Genomic DNA, 16463 nt, shown 5'->3' with positions numbered 1-16463 from the left:
TTTTTTTAAAAGATTTTGTTTTTTTTGCTTTTTCTCCCAAAGTCTCCCGGTACATAGTTGTGTATTTTTTAGTTCTGGGTCCTTCTAGTTGTGGCATGTGGGACACCGCCTCAACATGGTTTGATGAGCAGTGCGATGTCCGTGCCCAGGATTCAGACTGGTGAAACCCTGGGCTGCTGAAGCAGAGCGAGTGAACTTAACCACTCGGCCACGGGGCTGGCCCCCTAATAATTAATTTTTTAATATACCTAACAACCTAAATGATATTAGTACTGCATGCTAACTTCATCTCTGGGTATTTCACATTTTTATGCAATTTAAAAAGAGTAGGCAAAAAGTTTTTTTAATACAGGAATGTTAGGCAAATTAATTAAGAATTTCTGTGTCTAGAGTAGTTCTAAGAAATGTACCTTATATTGTGAAAAACATAGCTCATAAAGCAGATGTTTATCATCTGCGTTTCTTTACTTTTCAGCTCCTAAGATATACCAGTGTGGCCATATTGATTTTATCACCATAGTTAGGCTATTGAATGTGAATGTGTTTGTTTTTCATGGAGATGGATAAAATACTGAGTAGAAGAATTTATTTTCTCTTATTTTAGGAATACATATTTGATAAGTTCAAATTAATTTTGGGGTTTTGAAATGTTGTAAACTATTATGAGTAAAATATAGCCTATGTTTATAATATTTTATATTTGTAATTATATAGATTATATGTTTAATATATAACCATTAGAAATATATTTTAATTAAAATATATACTTAGGACAGTTGTAATTTTGTATATCTATGAATTACTTTTAAATACTTATCTCTCCGAAAAATACAAAACTTTTTTTGTTTTAGAGAATCCTAAGCTTACATTTAAGAAACTGTTTATTCAAATGATTTTAGGTAATCACTAAACTCAAAATTTTATCACCTTTGGAAATAATTATGTCAAATACTGCTTGTGTTGTGGGGAATTCAACCAAGTTGTTTACTCTGATCACAGAAAATTTCAAGGTAAAAGTGATTTTTATTCTCAGTAGTAACATTCAGTATCTTCTTTATTAAAAATCCATCTTGTAATATCATTGTAAAGAACAATAATTTGAGTAACTTTATATTTAGTACCCTAAAGTAATCACTAAATTTAAGTCCTAATCTAGGAACTATTAATACATGTAATAAAAGTGACAGGATATCCACTTATTTGATTGACACCCTTAATCTACTTTAAACAAAACGAAAAATGTTCTAGGTAATAAGGAGGTTTCTCAGAGTATACAGGAGGCAGACCCTTAGAGAAAGCATGGATTTCCTTAGGTACAGCTTCCTGGAAACTAGTTATTGTGCTGCAAGACTAGTTGAAATTGAGGTTCTTATTCTTCTAGGGGAAGAGTCTATCAGCAAGTGCTTTTTCTTTTGGAGAATTTGATCTATATCACAGAATTGTTTCAGCTCCGCCTGATACGATGTACTGCCTCACAGTTAGCCTCCGTCTGTGGAACTGTGATGAATAAGTGCTCTGGAACCTTATACAACCAGTGCTCTCCCTTTCAGTAAGGGCCTTTCTGCCGTGTAGTTTATCTCTTCCCTCTAGCAAATTTCCGTGTTTTGTGGAACAGGGGCTGTGGTTCTGAACCAAGTAGGCAGCATTGCAGTTGGAATAATTCCTGAAGAGTGAAAATTATTTTCAGAATATGTTATATTTTGTTATGTTTGTACACCTATCTTTAACACGTTTGGAACCAAGCTGATTTAGGATCTAATGAGTTCTTTATTGTTCCTAATATATTTAGCACCTGCAGTCATATAAGATTTCTTATGATGCTCTTAGAGATCCTAAGTGGCTCAGCTGTCTGACTCATTGCCAGAGATGGTCCCTATTATAAATCCATTGTCGCTATTAGACAAGTCTCTTTATCTATCTCTTTGATTTATTGCTTCAGACTTTTTTTATCACCCTTATTTAATATATACCTTTCCAACTTTTGCTATTTTGTTTGACTTAAGCATTCTAAGTTTCTTGGTTGTAAATAACTGAAATTCAACTTAAACTTGGCTAAATAAAAAAGGAAATTTATTGGTTTACTTAACTGGGAAGCCAAATGGTTGGATAGATCTTACCTCTATTCTCCTCCCCACCACCATCTTTTCTTTTCTTTTCTTTTTTTTTTTTTTACCACAGATAGGTTACCTCTATGAGGTTTAAGAAGATGATTGCTGATGGCTCCAGGCTGATGTCATCTCAGCTTAGCCAACTCAGAGAAGAAATAACTTCTTTCTTCCACTGTCCACATATGAATTCCAGGGAAGGACCCTGACTGGTCCTGCTTTTGTTTGTGTTCCCACATGTTAGACTAATCATTATTTAGTGGTGGGGTAGAAGTATTATGACTGATTAATCCCAGTTCATTTGCTTTTTGCTATGGAGCATAGAGACTGTAATTGACCGTCCTACTGGAACCATATGGAATGTGGTAGATAAGTCCTCCAAGGCAAAAAACAACATATATTCACTACATGTGGGATGTGAGGTAGTATAGCAAAGTGCTTCAGAATGGAGGAGTCAGACTGTGCTGGTTTCAAATCCTAATTCTAAGTGATCTTGTGCAAGTGGAGTTACTTAACCTCTTTAAGCTTCAGTTTTTTTCATCAGTAAAATAGGGATAATAATAATATCTACCTCCTAGAGAATTGGTATTTTATGTAGGGTAATCAGAAATGGCCTCATTGATAAGGTTACATTTGAGCTAAGTCCTGAAGAGAGTGAGGGAGAGAGCCATAGAGGTATTTGGGGAAAAAGTTTTATAAGCAGAGGCAAAAATCAATATTATTATTATCATACTTACCATAGAATGACCTTCGTTAATTAAGAAACAATATGAAGTAGAAGGAACATGGACAAAGAAATCTAAATTCAAGTATCACCTCTGGCACATATTAGGTGTATGATATTAGAAAAATTACTTTTCAGAATTTTACTTAGAGGAAAATTATAGTTAATGCAAGACTCATATCATAGGATTGTTGTGAAGATTAATTGAGATGACTTTAAAACAGTCTTGCCATGTAACAAATTCCCTACCTGCTTCTTACTGTTTTTTCCATCTTACAGTTCTTTCACAGTACATTGTTATTGGACCTTTCTTACCTATTATTTCTATTCAAAGTAGGTGAACTTTTTACTCTACAGCTTCTCTTGCTCTTTTTTAAAAGTTCCATCATCTCCTTTTCTTTATTCTAAATAAATTGAATTCACCTCATGTAGATAGTATTTCATAGATTTGACAGCTGGAAGTGGTATTTTCGTCTTCCTCAACTAGTATATTACAAGGATCTACCCTCTCTCAATTATGATAGAGTATATAAGGCTGAATGTAAAATCTGTGTGATGTTGTTGCTGTAGAATAAAATTACTAGAAGGTAATAAAATTACTAGAAGATAGAGGTTTATTTTTTGTTATTGTACCTAACATATTCGGTTAAATTTCATGTGAGTATGGTCTAATAAGAGCTACAGACTCTTATAATTCACTTAGCAAGGCAGATAATCATTCTCTTTTTGTAAATAACTAAGAACACTTATTACTTAATTCTGAAAAATAATAAATAATCAAACAAAAACTTTGTAGAATATTTAAGCCACTTACCCATGTACCAGCATGTATTTAAGAAAACAGTTATGGGTGAGCACATGAAACTTAAAATTTATGTTGAAATTAAATTCTTTTTTCAGAATGTTAATTTCACTACTATACAAAGGAAATACTTCAATGAAACAAAAGGATTAGAGTATATTGAACAGTTATGCATAGCAGAATTCAGCACTGTCCTAATGGAGGTTCAGTCCAAGTAAGTTATAATCTCAGGAAAGTAATAAATCTCTAGTATGAGTTACATGAGGACAAGTTCTTTTGTCTCTTTTGTTTTCTGCTATATTTTTACCACCTAGAAAAATGCCTGACTCATAATGCGTGCTCAGTACTTATTGAAATAGTAAAATAGTTAACTGAAATTTATACACAAGACGTATCTGCTAACTTAATTTATATAGAATTTCTTCAAATTAGTCGTGATCTGTTGTCCTGATGGTTGCTGCTCACCTCACTTTGGAGTGAAAACTCAAGTAGCTACAGTAAACTAGAAATGTGAAGGTACAGAAGGGGATGCAGTTAAAGCTGTGGTCCTGTCACTTCTTACCTTTTCTCCTAAAAGATTCAGCATGAAATAGGGAGTGATATTTTTGGAATGGATATTTCTTAGAACATGCTAAATAGCTGCTTTTTTTTTTAAAGCTTTTATTTTCCCTTTTTCTCCCCAAGGCCCCCCAGTACGTAGTTGTGTATTTTCAGTTATGGGTCCTTCTAGTTGTGGCATGTGGTACACCGCCTCAGCATGGCCTGATGAGCGGTGCCGTGGCCGCACCCAGGATCCGACCAGCAAAACTCTGGGTCACGGAGGTGAAGCACGCAAACTTAACCACTTGGCCACGGGGCCGGCCCCTATAGATACTTTCTTTGAGCCAGGTTGGACCACTTGTTTACTCAGTTAATCATAATAACTGCCCTCACTGAGATCATAACATACTTTCCCACATTGGAACTTCCTGACTGCTCCTTTAAAGCCCTCAGACTTTTTCAGCATCACTTGAATATTTAGAATGGTACATCAAAAATTGACATGAATTACCAGTGAGTATTGTCTTTTAACATGTGATTTATTGGAGTCTGATATCCCTTAAGTGTTAGACTTCAGAAAACTGTCTATTTTTATCAACTTTTACGTTTTAGAGACCAGAGCTAGTTTTCAAAAATAAGGAACACTTGGTGTGCTTTTTTCCTTTAAATTTAAGCAAGGCTATGCAAATATTTGTAATTTTCTTAATATTAAGGTAAAATAAATGTTTCCTTTTATAGCAATAATTTTTTTTAATTTAAAGATTTATAGTGATCATTGGTAACCTTACAGGTATTACTGCCTTGCAGCTGTTGCAGCTTTATTAAAATATGTTGAGTTTATTCAAAATTCAGTTTATGCACCAAAATCTCTGAAGATTTGTTTCCAGGGTAGTGAACAGACAGCCATGATAGATTCATCATCAGCCCAAAACCTTGAATTACTAATTAATAATCAAGACTGTAGGTAAGATCATGCAATTTTTTTCTTACAAAATATATCAGTATATTTTATTATGTCATATTTTCTATGAATAGTTATTTTATTTTTCTTTAAATTGTTTGATGGAGAAATATTGACTAAACATGCTTTTACCATTGTGCCATTGTTGCTGAACTGCTCAGGTGTTTCACCAAAATCAGGTTTTAAAAAAATATGTGTACTAAATTACAAAAAAAAACCCCAACTCATTCAAAACTGGGCGAAGGATTTGAACAGGTATTTCTCCAAAGAAGGTATACAAATGGCCTATAAGCACATGAGAAGATGCTCAACATCACTGGTCATTAGGGAAATGCAAATCAAAACTACAATTACCACTTCATACCCATTAGGATGGTTATTATCAAGTAAATGGAAAATAAGAATTGGTGAGGATGTGGAGAAATTGGAACCCTGGTACAATTATGGTGTGAATGTAAAATGGTGCAGTCACTTTAGGAAACAGTATGCTGTTTCCTCAAAAAGTTAAACATCGAATTATCATGTGATCCAGCAATTCTACTTCTAGGTATATACCCAAAAGAGTTGAGAGCAGGGACTCCAACAGATACTTGCATACATGTGTTCATAGCAGCATTATTCATAGTAGCCAAAAGGTAGAAACAAACCAAATGTCCATCAACAAATGACTGACTGGATAAAGAAAATAAGATATATATATACAATGAAATATCATCAGCCTTTGGTGGCTGGCCCTGTGACCTAGTGGTTAAGTTCAGCATGCTCTGCTTTGGTGGCCTGGGTTTGATTCCCAGGTGCAGACCTCACCTCTCATCCCTGACCATGTTGTGGCAGCGACCCACATACAAAATGGGGGAAGATTGGCAGCGGATGTTAGCTCAGGGTGAATCTTACTCAAACAACAAAAGGAGGAAGATTGATGACAGATGTTAGTTCAGGGTGAATCTTCCTCGGTAAAAAATTAAATAATTAAAATAAAATCATTCAGCCTTAAAAAGAAGTGAAATTCTGATACATGCCACCAGATATATGAACTTTGAAAACATTATGCTAAGTGACATAAGCCAGACACAAAAGGAAAAATATTTTATGATTCCACTTAAATGAAGTAGAGACTGAAAATAGAGGTTACCACAGATTGTGGGAAATGGGGAAGTGGGGAATAGGGAGTTATTTAATGGATTCCAAGTTTCTGTTTTTGATGATGGAAATGGATAGCGGTAATGGTTGCACAATATTTCGAGTATACCTAGTGACACTGAATTTTGTGGTTAAAATGGTAAAATTTATGTTATGTATGTTTTACCACAGTAAAAAAGGACCTATTGTGTCTAGAATACTACAAAATTAAAATAACCAGTTTTAAAAGCATCAAATACAGGAAATTCAAGGGGGCTCTGTAATCATTTGAGAAGGTAAAAATAGTTGGATCAATCTGGTCTATGGTGTGTGACTAGATTGCTGGTTTTATTCGTTTATTGTTACCTTTAGTTAGAATACCAGGAATATTGATGGTGAGCATGAAAGAGAGAGAGGGAGAGATGCGTGCACGCACGTGCACACACACACACACACACACATACATACACACATACACAGTTTATAGATTTCATAGTGAGTCACCTAAACTAGAATTAAAATGTTATTAGAACGTGATGTAATCAACCTGTGGTGTTGTTTATAGCAGGGATGTATTAATATGGGTTCAGTTTGGTGGAAAACATTAGTAAGTCATGGTTTTTCTCTTTGAGGAATAACACTCTAGAGGAGGAGACACATAGGCAGTATCATTAACATGTACTAAGTACAGTGATAGGAAAATCTGCATAAAAAATGATGGGATCATAGCAGAGACAGAGAGTTAATTGTTCTTGGTTAAGGGGTAAAGAGGAGTATTTAGGAAAGGCTTTCTAGAGGAGATATACCTATTGAAGTATAAATAGAAGTTATCCAGGTGAAGAAATAGAAAAGGTGGTAAGACTGTGAAAAACGAAGTCTTGAAAGCATGATTTTCAATATAATGATATGACAAGTGCAAGGAAACTGTAAGCTATTTAGTATTACTGATTGGTAAAGTGCAAGGTGGGAGTAAGTAAGCTTAGAGTAATTAAATCTCAGCTTTCAGTAATTAAATATAACTTCAAACATCAATGAAAGGGATAAACTTAAAATTATTATGAATTTTAGTATTAAGAGTATTGGAAAGAATAAAGAGTACCTTAGACAACTGAAACCTTAAGGTACTCAGTGCCAATTTAGAGCCATAGTTGTTTAAATGTCTCTATCACTTTGTGCATTCTTATCTTGGCTTCACTTTCCATGATGTGAAATCTCCAGACATTATTTACTGTTGCAAACTTAGAAACGTAGGCTATCTAATTTTGTTTATTATTTATTTTAATCAGCAAAAACAGTTTAGCCCTATCTAGATACTGTTGGTACTACTTTTAGTAAAAGTAAGAGTAGTACTGTATATACCACTTTAGTTATCCATCAGTATAGTGGCCTCAGCACCTTTGCAGTCCATTAAATAATGTTGGTCTAAAATGATAGCCTTTTTTAGGAGGTTATAGTTAATTGTAGTTATTATTCCTTTTCAGCTTAGTGAAAAAGTAATATTTTTCCTATTGCTAGGTAAAAAGGGTTAAAATAATATTATCTGGAAAAATTACTCTGTCATTGACTTTCTGTGTTACAACAATGTAGAGTAACATAGAAGGTCATTGACCGAGGCTGGTAATTATTGTAAAGTGTTTCATACTCAGTTTTACTTTGTCTTATTTCATAGTTCATCATTCTTTATCATTATCATTGTTAAACATTGCTTGAGTTCCTGCTATGTATTTTTTTTTATTGAGGTAACATTGGTTTATAACATTATATAAATTTCAGGTGTGCATCATTATATTTCAGTTCCTGTGTAGATTACATCAAGTTCACCACGTAAAGACTACAATCTATCACCACACACATGTGCCTAAACACCCCTTTCGCCCTCCTCCCTCCTCTCTTCCCCTCTGGTAACCACCAGTCCAGTCTCTGTCTCTATGTGATTGTGTGTTGTTGTTTTTATCTTCTATTTATGAGTGAGATCATACAGTATTTGACTTTCTCCCTCTGACTTATTTTGCTTAGCATAATACCCTCAAGGTCCATCCATGTTGTCACAAATGGCTGGATGTGACCATTTCTTATGGCTGAGTAGTATTCCATTGTGTATATACCACATCTTCTTTATCAATTTGTCCCTTGATGGGCACCTAGGTTGCTTACAAGTCTGGACTGTTGTGAATAGTGCTGCAGTGAACATAGGGGTGCATGTATCATTATGCGTTTATATTTTCGTGTTCTTTGGATAAATACCCAGCAGTGGAATAACTGGATTGTATGGTAGTTCTATTCTTAAGTTTTGAGGAATCTCCATACTGTTTTCCATGGTGGCTGCACCAGTTTGCACTCCCACCAGCAGTGTATGAGAGTTCCCTTCTCTCTACATCCTCTCTAACACTTGTTTTCTGTCTTGTTAATTATAGCCATTCTGGCAAGAGTGAGGTGATATCTCATTGTAGCTTTAATTTGCATTTCCCTGATAGTTGATGATGTTGAACATCGTTTCATGTGCCTGTTGGCCATCTGTATATCTTCTTTGGAGAAATGTCTGTTCAGATGTTTTGCCCATTTTTTTTTTAAACTTTTTATTAAGATTATGATAGTTTACAACCTTGTGAAATTTCAGTTGTGCATTATTGTTAGTCATGTTGTAGGTGCACCACTTCACCCTTTGTGCTCTCCCCTCACCGCCCCCCCCCCCCTTTCCCCTGGTAACCACCAATCAGTTCTCTTTGTCTGTATGTTTAACTTCCACCTATGAGTGGAGTCATACAGAGTTTGTCTTTCTCTATCAGGCTTATTTCACTTAACATAGTACCCTCAAGGTCCATCCATGTTGTTGTGAATGGGACGATTTTATCCTTTTTTACAGCTGAGTAGTATTCCATTTTATATATACACCATATCTTCTTTATCCACTCATCAGTTGATGGGCACTTAGGTTGCTTCCGTGTCTTGGTTATTGTAAATAATGCTGCGATGAACATAGGGGTGCATGGGACTTTTGGAATTGCTGATTTCAAGTTCTTTGGATAGATACCCAGTATTGGGATGGCTGGGTCATAAGGTATTTCTATTTTTAATTTTTTGAGAAATCTCCATACTGTTTTCCATATTGGCTGCACCAGGTTGCATTCCCACCAACAGTGTTTGAGGGTTCCTTTTTCTCCACAACCTCTCCAACGTTTGTCACTTTTTGTTTTGAATATTTTTGCCAATCTAACAGATGTAAGGTGATATCTTAGTGTAGTTTTGATTTGCGTTTCCCTGATGATTAGTGATGATGAGCATCTTTTCATGCGTCTGTTGGCCATCCTTATATCTTCTTTGGAGAAATGTCTGCTCAGATCTTTGCCCATTTTTTAATGGGGTGTTGGTTTTTTTGTTGTTGAGTTATATGAGTTCTTTATATATTTTGGACATTAACTCCTTATCAGATATATGGTTTGCAAACATCTTCTCCCAATGGTTAGGTTGTCTTTTCGTTTTGTTGTTGGTTTCCTTTGCTGTGCAGAAGCTTTTTAGTTTGATGTAGTCCCATTTGTTTGTTTTTTCTTTTGTTTCCCTTGGTCGGTCAGACATGGTACTTGAAAATATGCTGCTAAGATCGATGTCAAAGAGCATACTGCCTATGTTTTCTTCTAGAAGTTTCATGGTTTCAGGTCTTACATTCAAGTCTTTAATCCATTTTGAGTTAATTTTTGTGTATGGTGAAAGATAATGGCCTACTTTCATTCTTTTGCTGTGGCTGTCCAGTTCTCCCAACACCATTAATTACGGAGACTTTCCTTTCTCCATTGTATGTTCCTGGCACCCTTATCGAAAATTAGCTGTCCATAGATGTGTGGGTTTATTTCTGGTCTCTTGATTCTGTTCCATTGATCTGTGTGTCTGTTTTTGTGCCAGTACCATGCTGTTTTGGTTACTATAGCTTTGTAGTATATTGAAATCACAGAGTGTGATACCTCCAGCTTTGTTCTTTTTTCTCAGGGTTCCTTTTGCTATTCAAGTTCTTTTGTTGTTCCATATAAACTTTAGGATTCTTTCTTCTATTTCTCCGAAAAATGTTGTTGCAACTTTGATAGGGATTGCATTGAATCTGTAGATTGCTTTAGGAAGTATGGACATTTCAGCTATATTAATTCTTCCAATCTAAGAGCACAGAATATCTTTCCTTTTCTTTGTGTCTTCAGTTTCTTTCAACAATGTTTTATAGTTTTCAGCGTACAGATCTTTCACCTCTTTGGTTAAATTTATTCCCAGGTATTTTATTCTTTTTGATGCAATTGTAAATGGGATTGTATTCTTAATTTCTCTTTCTGCTACTTTGTTGTTAGTGTATAGGAAGGCAACTGGTTTTGTATCCTGCAATTTCACTGTATCAATTTATCATTTCTGAAAGTTTTTTGGTGGATTCTTTAGAGTTTTCTATATATAAAATGATGTCATCTGCAAATAGTGACAGTTTCACTTCTTCCTTTCCACTTTGGATCCTTTTTATTTCCTTTACTTGCTTGATTACTCTGGCTAGGTCTTCCAATACTATATTAAATAAGAGTGGCGAAAGTGGGCATCCTTTTCTGGTTCCTGTTCCTGAAGGATAGCTTCCAGTTTTTCTCCATTGAGAATGATATTAGCTGTGGGTTTGTCATATATGGCCTTTATTATGTTGAGGTACTTTACTTCTCTATCCAGAATTTTCAGAGTTTTTATCATAAATGGATGCTGTATCTTGTTAAATGCTCTCTGCATCTATTGAGATGATTATGTGATTTTTATTCTTCATTTTGTTAATGTGTTGTATCATCTTGATTGACTTGTGGATGTTGAACTATCCCTGCATCCCTGGAATGAAACCCAGTTGATCATGATGTATGATCTTTTTAATGTATTGTTGTATTTTATTTGCTAGTATTGGTTGAGGATTTTGCATCAATGTTCATCAGTGATACTGGCCTGTAATTTTCTTTTTTTGTGTTGTTCTTGTCTAGTTTTGCTATCAGGGTGATGTTGGCTTCCTAGAATGAGTTAGGAAGCTTCCCCTCCTCTTCAGTTTTTTGGAAGAGTTTGAGAAGGATAGGTATTAATTCTTCTGTGAATCTTTGGTAGAATTCACCAGGGAAGCTGTCTGCTCCTGGACTCTTATTTTTTGGGAGGTGTTTGGTTACTATTTAGATCTCCTTACTGGTGATTGGTGTGTTCAGATTCTCTATGTGTTCTTGATTCAGTTTTGGAAGGTTGTATGATTCTAAGAATTTATCTATTTCTTCTAGATTATCCAATTTGTTGGTGTATAGCTTTCATAGCATTCTCATATAATCTTTTGTATTTCTGAGGTGTCTGTTGAAATTTCTCTTCTTTCGTTTCTGATTTTGTTTATTTGAGCCATCTGTCTTTTTTGGTTCATGAATCTAGCTAAAGGTTTGTCAATTTTGTTTATCTTTTCAAAGAGCCAGCTCTTGGTTTCGTTGATTTTTTTCTATTGTTTTTTTAGTCTCTATTTCATTTATTTCTCTCTGATTTTTATTATTTCCTTCCTTCTACTGATTTTAGGCTTTGTTTGTTCTTGTTTTTCCAGTTTCTTTAGCTGCACTTTAAATGGTTTATTTGTGATTTTTCTTGTTTGTTGAGGTAGGCCTGTATTGCTATAAACTTCCCTCTTATGACCACTTTCTCTGTATCCTATAAATTTTGACATGTCATATTTTCATTTGTCTCCAGTTATTTTTTTATTTCTCCTTTGATTTCTTTATTGACCCATTTGTTGTTCAGTAGCATTTTGTTTATTCTCCACATATTTGTGGCTTTTCTGATTTTCTTCCTGTAGTTGATTTCTAGTTTCATACCTTTGTGGTCAGAAAAGATGCTTGGTATTATTTCAGTCTTCTTCAATTTATTGAGACTTGTTTTGTGATCAGTCCTGGAGACTCTTCCATGTGCATTTGAAAAGAATGTGTATTCTGTGGTTTTTGGGTGGAATGTTTCTATATATATGCACTAAGTCTGTCTGGTCTAAAATGCCATTTAAAGCCGATGTTTCTTTATTGATCTTCTGTTTGGATGATCTATCCATTGGTGTAAGTGGAGTGTTCAAGTCCTCTACTGTTATTGTGTTACTCTTTCTCTTTTTATGTCTCTTAATACTTGCTTTATATATTTAGGTGCTCCTATGTTGGGTGCATAGATATTTGCAAGTGTTATATCCTCTTGTTGGATTGTTCCCTTTATCATTCTGTAGTGCCCTTCTTTGTCTCTTTTTGCAGTTTTCGTTTTAAAGTTTGTTTTGTCTGATATAAGTACTGCTACCTCAACTTTCTTTTCATTGCCATTGGCATGGAGTATCTTTTTCCATCCCTTTACTTTCAGTTTGTGAGTGTCTTTAGGTCTGAAGTGTGTTTCTTGTAAATGGGTCTTGTTTGTTGTATCCAGTCAGCCACCCTGTGCCTTTTGATTGTAGCACTTAGTCTGTTGACATTTAAAGTAGCTATTGATAAGTATGTGTGTATTGCCATTTTGTTACTTTTTTTTCTGGGTGTTTTAGTAGTTCTTCTCTGTTCCTGTCTTCTTCTCTTGCTCTCTTCCCTTGTGTTTTGAAGGTTTTCTTTGGTATTATGTTTAGGTTCCTTTCTCTTAATTTTTTGTGTATTTAATATAAGTTTCTGGTTTTTATTACCAGGAGGTTCATATATAATAACCTACGTATATAGCAAGCTATGTTACATTGATAGTCTGTTCAGTTTGACCTCTTTTTAAAAGCTGTACTCTTTTTTCTCCCCTCCTCCCACATTTTATGTTTTTGATATCATATCTAATCACTTTTTTTGTTTGTTGTATCTATTACCCTCTTATAGAAATAGGTAATTTTAGTACTTTTGTCTTTTGACCTTCATATTATCTTCATAGGTGGTTGATCTGCTACCTTTACTGTATATTTGCCTTTACCAGTGATTTTATTGCTTTTTTGTTATGTGGATAATTTTCTTATTCCTATTTGTGGTCTTCTCTTTTCCACCTAAATAAATCCCTCTTGTATTTCTAGTAAGACTAGTTTCTTGGTGATAAACTCCTTTATTTTTTGCTTGTCTGGGAAACTCTTTATCTCTTCTTCTATTCTGAATGATAAACTTGCGGGTAGAGTATTCTTGGCTGTAGGTTTTTTCCTTTCAGCTCTTTAAGTGTATTGTGCCACTCCCTTCTAGCCCATAAGATTTCTGCTGGGAAGTCAGCTGATAGCCTTCTGGGGTTTCCTTTGTATGTGACTTGTTGTATTTCTCTTGTAGCTTTTAGGATTCTCTCTTTATCTTTAATTCTTGACATTTTAATTATAATATGTCTTGGTGTGGGCCTCTTTGTGTTTATCTTGTTTGGTGCTCTCTGTACTTCCTATACCGGAATGTCTGTTTCCTTCCTTAGGTTAGGAAAGTTTTCAGCTATTATTTCTTCAAATAGATTCTCTGCCCTTTTGTCTCTCTCTTCTTCTGGGACACCTATAATATGAATGTTAGTGTGCTTGATGTTGTCCCGGATGTCCCTTAGACTATGCTCATTCTTTTTAGTTCTTTTTTCTTTTATCTGTTCAGCTTCAGTGATTTCCTCTAGTCTTTTGTCCAGCTTGCTGATCCATTCATCTGTATTATCTACTTGCTATTGAGTCCGTTTAGTGAATTTTTCATTTCCAGTATTATATTCTTCATTTCTGATTGGTTCTTTTTTATATTTTCCAGTTCTTTGTTGATGTTTTCACCGTGTTCATTCATTCTTCTCCCAAGATCAGTGAGCATCCTTATGACTTTTTGTTTGAACTCTTAGTCATGTAGATTGTTTATTTCTATATCATTTAGGTTTTTTGGGGGTTTTGTCCTGTTCCCTTACTTGGAACATATTCATTTGCCTCATTGTTTTGCTTCTTTCTCTGTCCTTATATCTGTGTATTAGGTGGGTCGGCTACATCTTCTGATCTTGGAGAGGTGGGCTTATGTAAGAGATGCCTTATGAGGTCCAGCTGTGTGCTTCCCTCTAGTCGCTAGTTCCAAATGTTCCGGGAGTGCCTCCTGTGTAGGTTTTGTGTGTCCTTCTGTTGTGGCAGTGTTGCTGTTGTTGCAGGTGCCCAGCGCAGCTAGGCTGTCCCCTTGCCCGGCTGGTTGTAACTCTCTGCTGCATGTGGCTGCTATGAACCCTTTAGTCACTTAATTTGGCTTGGGGACATTAATAGCACATTCCTCTTGCAGTTTTTCTGTTAAGTGAATAGGCCCCCTACGTCTCTGGTTGCTAGACTCCAGGGCTTAACAAATGTTGTAGGCCTCTGGCCCCAAGGCTGTTGTCAGCTCTCTCAGGATTTCACCTGAGTGGGGCTGGCCCCAGGCATGGGAGCACTCAATTGTTTAGGCTTTGGAAGGTGGGATGATCTCCTATGTGGCTGTTTGAGAACCACCAGTCTTCTGCAGCTGACAAGTTCCATTGCCCACAGGGCCATACACACCATCAACACAGTCCTGCCCTGTGTGCGCATTCTGACCCCATGAAGTGGACCCATTTGCCCCACCGCAGAGGACCCACACACTCCACCAACACCCCACACACTCTACCTGCTCTTCATGGATGCCCTGCCCTGCAGAAGTGGTCCCACTCACCTGGCTGCTGAGGATCCAGACACCCAGCCTATGCAGCCCACATGTTGCCCGAGGGCTTACTGTTGGGTGGGACCAGTCCCTAGGGCAGGCTGCCTGCCCTGGCTGAGCTGGATTAAATCAGTGCTCTAGTGGATGGGGCAGATCCTGGGCTAACAGGCCAGGGGAAGACCTCCAATGGCATCTGCCAGCCTCTGTGTCAACATGCCTTTACTATTGTGACTATAGGTCACAATAATGGCTGCTGCCAATGTCTCAGTCCCTGGAGAGGTCTCACCTCTTACTGAGATGCACCCAGAGCCTATCAGGTGAGTTTCTTTTCACCAAAGAACAGTGCACCTTTCTTTCTGGTGATTTTTGGTTGCTTTCCAAAATGGGTGAATTTCTGTGTTGGCCCTTTAAGAGCTGGCTTTTTTTGTCCCCTTAAGTCTGATAGCTTTTCTGGGGGTGCTCCCCGTGGTTGTTAATAGCCAGCTAAGACAGATATGATGACACTTGTGTCAGTTGTAGTGAGTACAAAGGATGCTTACAGCGGTAACACTCCCCTCTCAGGTTCCCACTTTTTCAGGGAAGGCTGCATACCTTAGGATTACTCCCAGCCAGCCATGAAGCACCGTGGCTTGTGAAGGTGGCTTTTTTCTCTCCAGAAAGGAATTTCTGCCTCTTCCACCTCACTCAGGACTGTCCCTTGTTGTGGGGGCTCTTTTTATCCAGTTTTCCTTTCTCTCTCGGGTAATTGTTCCATAAGTGGTTGTAAATTGGTTGTGTCCGTGGGAGAAGGTGACTTCAGAGTCTGCCTATGCTGCCGTCTTCCCAATCCTTCACTGCTGTATATTAAATCATAGGATATTTGACTTCCAGGAGTTCATATTGTAGTTGAAAAGGAGAAATTGAGAAGTCTTTTCACAGACTTGAACTGAAGAATATCAGGTTAAAAGATAGATATTCTACCTACTGAACTATCTGAATCACTGTAATGCTTGTATAGACTTGCCACCTGTTGAGCACACTGTTTCATTTCTTGATTTCTATAGCAAATGGCAGGTTTGGGTATGCTCCTCACTTCCTTTGTTTCTTCAGAAACCAAATTCTCAAAAGTAAAAAAATTGTGCCTATAATGTGCCTCCAATGAAACTCCCCAACCAGGACTTGATTTGAGTAATTCTCTAAAAATTTGTTTAAATTGATATACCAAAAACCTGGTAGTTCAAGGACTTAAACTGAATCGTTCTTGTTTCCTCTCCTCTTTCAACCCAGATTCAATCCATCCATAAATCCTGTTGACATACTAATTCTGGATCATGTCTTACCATTTCCAAGGCTACAACCCTAACCTATGTCTTCATCATTTAGCCTTGATTACTAAAATAGTCCCTAACTTGTCTCTTTGCTTTCTTCTTACCCTCTTACAGTTAGTCTGTTCTCGACCTAGTGGCCAAAGTGTGATCCTTTTAAACCAGAAATCAGATTTTGGAACTCTCCCTCCTTAAAGTCTTCCAGTGGCTCCCTTTCGTTTAGAAATAGAATCCAGACTCTTTACCGTGGCCTGAAAGGACTTCTCTTTGCTGTCCTCTATCAACTTCTTTATTCATTT

The 16463-nt window shown here is 36.4% G+C and overlaps 1 protein-coding gene across 3 annotated transcripts in view; it reads left to right on the top strand.

The window, feature by feature from the left end:
• The window catches only part of MSH4 (mutS homolog 4), an 83055-nt gene that overhangs the window by 12184 nt on the left and 54408 nt on the right, over positions 1–16463 (top strand). For all 3 annotated transcript variants that reach the window (XM_008517751.2, XM_070591837.1, XM_070591836.1), the window contains exons 4-6: positions 900–1010; positions 3730–3845; positions 4962–5135. In XM_008517751.2, the coding sequence (XP_008515973.1) occupies positions 900–1010; positions 3730–3845; positions 4962–5135 (401 nt within the window). The remainder of the gene's footprint in view (positions 1–899; positions 1011–3729; positions 3846–4961; positions 5136–16463) is intronic.

Source organism: Equus przewalskii, chromosome 24, assembly GCF_037783145.1.
Source record: "Equus przewalskii isolate Varuska chromosome 24, EquPr2, whole genome shotgun sequence".
NCBI lineage: Eukaryota > Metazoa > Chordata > Mammalia > Perissodactyla > Equidae > Equus > Equus przewalskii.
Note: the sequence above shows the minus strand (reverse complement) of the source record. Positions and strands in the feature narration are given on the sequence as shown.